Below are 6,000 nucleotides of genomic sequence, written 5' to 3'. Positions count from 1 at the left end.
TTCGGGTCACACACGGAACACGTACCCGGGCGCTTCAGCACGGGCGATCCGACAACAATACCTTGGCCTACCGCCCGAGGGCTGACCGCACTCTCGGACCTCTCTCTCATTTAACAAAAGTGGTGTCGACGTGCGGTTTTCGGCATCATATTCGTCACTAATCTACCTACCCGGGAGATCACTGTGATTTTGGACACCGCTTTCGTTTTTTTTTCTATATCATCTCAAAGTTGGGACATACAAACATGGCGAACGCACCTTGAAAGTGACCTTCTTTCAGCGAATTTCTAGAACTTCCACACCGACTGACAAAGACGGCGCCTTCCTTTTACGCCCCTCTAACGTTTCCGCATGGAAAACAATTTACGGCGCATGTTTGGACATGTCTGAGAGGCAAAGTTTCGCCGTAATTTTGAATCGGCAAATCGAGCCGCCATTTTCCCAAATGCCGCACATGAGGCGTTTTGTCGTAAATGGACCAGACCAAATTCTGACAGGTGTGTGCCCGTGCACAGGTCGATGGAATAGAAATTGCCCGAATAGACAAATAACACAACAGAGGAGTGACTTACTACTAGCTGGCCAATACTTTGCAACCCATTCTCTCTATCACATACTGGCACTACTCCTTATCGGTTACTAGTCTTTTCGTCCCCTAGACCATTCGTCCCCGGGGATCCCCTGGATGTTTCGTCCTCGGATGATGCTTGTCTATGCAACAAGTTATTGTCAAGTCACAAAATTTCTATAAGAGTTTTTATCAAACTTCTATTAAAAAAAGTACATTTTTGATTTGTTTAGTCTTCCACTTCCGATAACCGGCACAAAACGGACGAGTAAGAAATTTTCATGCCGCCGGGTCCGCCATCTTGGATGTTTGCGCGTGTTGCAAAGCGCTCGTGCGAACCTTTTACCGAGTTTGTCTGAGTAAATAAGCAAACTTATAGGAAACTTTAACAACATAATCGACTGTGTGCACATTTTGAAAAACTTTAGGATATTCATGTTGGTGAATTCATGAATTATATTGTAGTCAGAGTATGGCACCGTCCAGCGGAGGAATGAGCAACTATTTTCCCGATATAAGCTTTTCCAAAGTATTAGAAAATGCTTTCAAAGCATAAGATTTAATCACTACGGAATAGGACGTGATAAAATTTCTTATAAGTTGCCTTTTGGGGGTTAAACACTGTAACATGACGAGGACGAAAGAACCATGACGAAGACGAAACATCCAAAACGGGGACGAAAGGACTAGGGGACGAAAGATCTAGGGGACGAAAAGACCTGATACCCTCCTTATCAAGTTTTGCCAGCTATCTCCTCTTGTATGTTATGTCTATTTCTGTATTTGGGTATGCTACTTTTAGTGACCTGTGGAGCATAGTGTCTAGGCTAACAGAACTTATATTTTAGCAGAAAGTTGCACTCTTGACTTATTATATTTTTCTTTTCAAATTTTTTGTCCATTAGGTCAGACATGGCAGAGGAAGGAAATAGGTGTCCCACTGCTGTTCCTCTCAACTTCTCTAATAGGTCTCCTATTGGAGTTTCATTGGACATGGCTGCAGGCATGTTTGAAGAGAAGTCGACAGGAACCAAAAGCAGTTTGGACGATGATTCAGAAGGTCATACTGGAGAGAAACCTTACATGCATGGCGAGTGTGGGGACAGACCAGCACAGAAGTCACACATATCCCAACATGTACGAACTCATGCCGGTGAGAAACCCTACAAGTGTGGAGAGTGCAAGTACAAGACAGCTCGCAGGGCTAACCTATCCAAACATATGAGAACACATACAGGTGAAAAACCCTACAAGTGTGACCTGTGTGACTATTCTGCTGCTGACAAAACCGCTTTGAACCTACATGTAGCCAAACACACTGGTAAAAAACCCTACATGTGTGGCGAGTGCGGGTACAGGACAGCTAACAAGTCTCACTTATCCCAACATGTAAGAACTCATACAGGTGAGAAGCCGTACAAGTGTGACCACTGTGACTATTCTGCTGCCCAAAAAAATCATTTGGATGAACATGTAACTGTACACACCGGTGAGAAACCCTTCATGTGTGGAGAGTGTGGGCACAGGACAACTAACAGGGGTAATCTTTCCAGACATATGAGAACTCATACAGGTGAAAAACCCTACAAGTGTGACAAGTGTGACTATTTTGCTGCTCAGAAAGTCAGTTTAGACGAACATATAGCCAGACACACAGGTGAAAAACCCTACATGTGTGGCAAGTGTGAGTACAGGACAGCTTGCAAATCTGACTTAACCAAACATTTAAGAACTCATACAGGAGAAAAACCTTATAAATGTGACCAGTGTGACTCATCTTTTGCCGTGAAATCCCATTTGAACCGACATCTAACAAAACATTCTGGTGAAAAACCTTACATGTGTGGCGAGTGTGGGTACAGGACAGCTTGCAAATCTGACTTAACCAAACATTTAAGAACCCATACAGGAGAAAAACCTTATAAATGTGACCAGTGTGACTCATCTTTTGCCGTGAAATCCCATTTGAACCGACATCTAGCAAAGCATTCTGGTGAAAAACCCTACATGTGTGGCATGTGCGGGTACAGGACAGCACGGAAGTCTTACTTATCCCAACATGCAAGAACCCATACACATGAGAAGAGCCAACAAGTGTGACCACTGTGACTATTCTGCTGCCCATAAATCTCGTTTGGATAAACATGTAGCCAAACACACCCAACATGTGTGAGAGAGCTCATACAGGTGAAGATCTCTACAGGTGTAACCCATGTGACTCAGAAATCCACTTTGGGCCAACATGTAGCAAAACACTGATGAGAAGCTCTACATGTGAGGAAAATACAGGTACAGGACAGCTGAAAGGTCTACCTTGTTTTTGCTAATGGGAACTCGTACAGATGGAAACCTTACGAGTATGACCTATGTGACTATTTTGTTGCATGACTGTACGGAAATCAACTTTGGACAGCCACATAGCCAAACACCTTAGACTTTAGTTCCTCCCGCAACACTGTTGCATTGGTCGACTCGACTAGCCAAACACACTGGTTAGAAAATCTATGTGTGTGAGGAGTGCAGAGCAGCTAAAAGTTTTACCTTACCTGTACATATGAAAACTCACACAGGTCGAAATCTTAGGCTTAAGCTTAGGTCACATTTCCAAACCGGCTTTCGTGAGCAAAAAAAATGGTATGAAGGACGTCAAAGCACACAAAATATCAAAATAAGATTCCTGAACATGATTTTTGTATATTTCTAGGTATACATTTAATTTTTTTGTTTCTTAAAATATCCTGGCTGGCCCATAGTTTGGAAATGTGACCTTAGCCTTACAAGTGTGACCAGGAAATCTACGTTGGACAGCCATGTAGCCAAACACACCGGTAATATAGAAACCTACATGCGTGTGTGGGGAGTGAGGTTAAAAATCAGTCTTACCTTACCTTTGGAGAAGCCATACTTGTACAAGAAAAGCTACTTGTGTAAATAGTGTCCTTGTCAGCAGTTTGAATTGCAAATTGCAACATTCCCACTTGGAGGGGCATTACCCTACCACATCACTACAAAAAATGTGTTTTCTTATTTCTCTTGTTTCTTATACACACTTATAAAAGATTCTCAAAACAAGAAAACTTTTCTTTGAAAATCATCTTGTGCACGAAGACAAAAAAAACATGTTTTTTCCTATTTAATCCTAAGTAAGTATCTTTCTTACATCATTTTTCTAAAGTAAGAGTGTTCTTCTAAATTCTGTTTTTTCTCAAACATGATAAGAAAATAATCTTTCTGAATATAAGATCAAATAATAAATGGTATAAGTAGTGTTATGCACAGAAAAGACATAGCAATTTAGAGTAGAGATGAAAAAAAAACATAATAGTGCAAAGTCATGCAACTCTAATTGGTCAATTTGCTAACTGCCATGCTATCATTAGTTGAACTACTAATTATGATGGACAGTCTTTTGTTTGTCACATTGGCCTTGTTGTTAATCCATCATGTCACATTGGCCTTGTTGTTAATCCATCATGTCCGCTGAGTAATGAAGGTGTAACTCTAGTTCACCTTTATTCGCGGGGTAACCTTTATCCTCTGTATTTAACACCAGGGTATTTCGGTATATCAAGTTCTGTTTCTGGAGCTATGTTTGGGGTACCCGGATTGAGGAATAACACGACGTGAAGTTGCTCAAAACACGAGAATCCACACGAAACGTGCCAATTCTCAAACGCCGCTATCTTTGCACGTGTGCGGAGTTACTGTAGCGTGACGGTAACCGCACGCGTGTAAAGATAGCGTCGCTTGAAGAATAGCACGTTTCGTGCCGATTGACGAGTTTTGAGCAACTTCACGCAAACTCCGAACGCGTGCATTACCTCGCCCCGTGCTGACTTCGCACGCTTGTGCACAGAACGGACACGCGTTTTCGTGGGCGCAAAAGCGACGGGCATAGCGGCGGACATTGCAACATTGCGCGTGCCGAGGTACCTCGCGTAGTCAACAGACACGTGCATGACCTCAAAGCAACCCGAATTGGCACGTAATCCATGTACACAAGAAGCGGAAAGCGGTGGCGTAAAACGGAGCGCATTGATACGATGAGTAACGTGTCGCAAACGTCGGACTTGAAATGCGTAAATTTCCTTTAAAAAAACAGGAGTCTACAGCGGTAGATTGGAACATCATAGCCGCTATTTTGCAACGCACAATGCTTTGCGAGGTCGGGCGTACAATTCCTCATTATAACCGAATAGAAAGTCGCACGACGTGCGTTACCTCATTACAGAGCCCAGCATTTGCACAGCGTAAACAACATATTTTGTGTAAACAAACATTTTTGACGCAGCGATACAAAGCTAGTAGTAGATGATTACTTATTTACAAAGAACTTACAACGAAAACTGATGATTTAGTTTGGTACTTTGGAGGAGCGAGTAGTAAACTTGCAAGCGATACGAGGAATTATGCTCCGCCGACACCGTAACATTTTCTACTATATCTAACCAATCTATTTACGGCGTACGTAGCTGAAAATAAATGATAAACATTACAAAACAGAATTCATACCTTGTACTATGTGTGACTTAACCACAGCTTCCCAAAGGCTGGCTCGCTGAATCTAAACAAGTAGTGACGTAGGTTGTAAATAAGGAGCTGAAAGAAACGGCCCGACTGTAAACACGATTGTTGTTCGAATGACGCGGCTAAACAAAATAGGCACGCATGCGCGCTGCTTACCCACGTGTTACCTAGGCAACCAACAAGCGCAAAGCATCTCGGTCTGGGCGATACTATTTATTTTTAGCTGCATAGGATCTAGCCAAGCGATCGTAACAAAAAATACGTATCATTTTGTTCCGCCTGGCTGTCATGTCACTTTAATCAAGAGCTTTGACGAATTCTTCGGGGATTTTTCGGAAATACCACGTCAATCCATGGGATTCCCTGGGACGAATTATCTTTTTCTTTCTAAATTATAAAATATTCCATTTCAAAGTTTATTTACGGTTGTGTTGTTTTTCCACTTGTGCGGAAGGCAACCATAGTCCCCGACCCTCCTGATGAGGATGGGACTAGGTGAGGTGAGGTGAGGTGTTTTTCCCGTCCGCTCCCAGGGACGCAGTGTTAATGGGTCGGTATAGTGTTCCTGGCTCAACTTCCGGCATGGTCCTTACTTTTTATTAGATTGAGCAGCGTCAGCAAGCCAAGTTTTGCCATTCGATCAAAATATATTTGTATAATCAAGTATGTTACAACCTCTTAGAATTCATTTCATTTTCTTGGATGACTTAGATCGAAATATGAAAGAAGAGGAATCCGTACTAAGCGATATTTTGGGGGGTGTAAAAACATCTGTCTGCATTAGGGGTGGGTATCGGTTCGGTGTACCGGTACAAAACCGGTTTTTCTTATTGTACTGGTCCGGAAAAACCGGACCTAAAAAAAATCGGGGACCGAATGTTGGACCTATTAGAAAAAAAAACGGA

The 6,000-nt window shown here is 42.5% G+C and overlaps 1 protein-coding gene across 2 annotated transcripts in view; it reads left to right on the top strand.

Moving 5' to 3' along the window:
* LOC118409860 (gastrula zinc finger protein XlCGF57.1-like) overlaps positions 1–4,010 on the top strand; it is a 7,250-nt gene extending 3,240 nt beyond the window's left edge. For both annotated transcript variants that reach the window (XM_035811223.1, XM_035811224.1), the window contains exon 2: positions 1,474–4,010. In XM_035811223.1, coding sequence (XP_035667116.1) covers positions 1,481–2,668 — 1,188 coding nt within the window. In that variant the 5' untranslated portion in view covers positions 1,474–1,480 and the 3' untranslated portion in view covers positions 2,669–4,010. The remainder of the gene's footprint in view (positions 1–1,473) is intronic.
* The last annotated feature ends 1,990 nt before the right edge of the window (positions 4,011–6,000 follow it).

Source organism: Branchiostoma floridae, chromosome 2 (genome assembly GCF_000003815.2).
Source record: "Branchiostoma floridae strain S238N-H82 chromosome 2, Bfl_VNyyK, whole genome shotgun sequence".
In the NCBI taxonomy this organism is placed as follows: domain Eukaryota; kingdom Metazoa; phylum Chordata; class Leptocardii; order Amphioxiformes; family Branchiostomatidae; genus Branchiostoma; species Branchiostoma floridae.
This window is presented reverse-complemented; position numbering and strand designations above follow the sequence as displayed.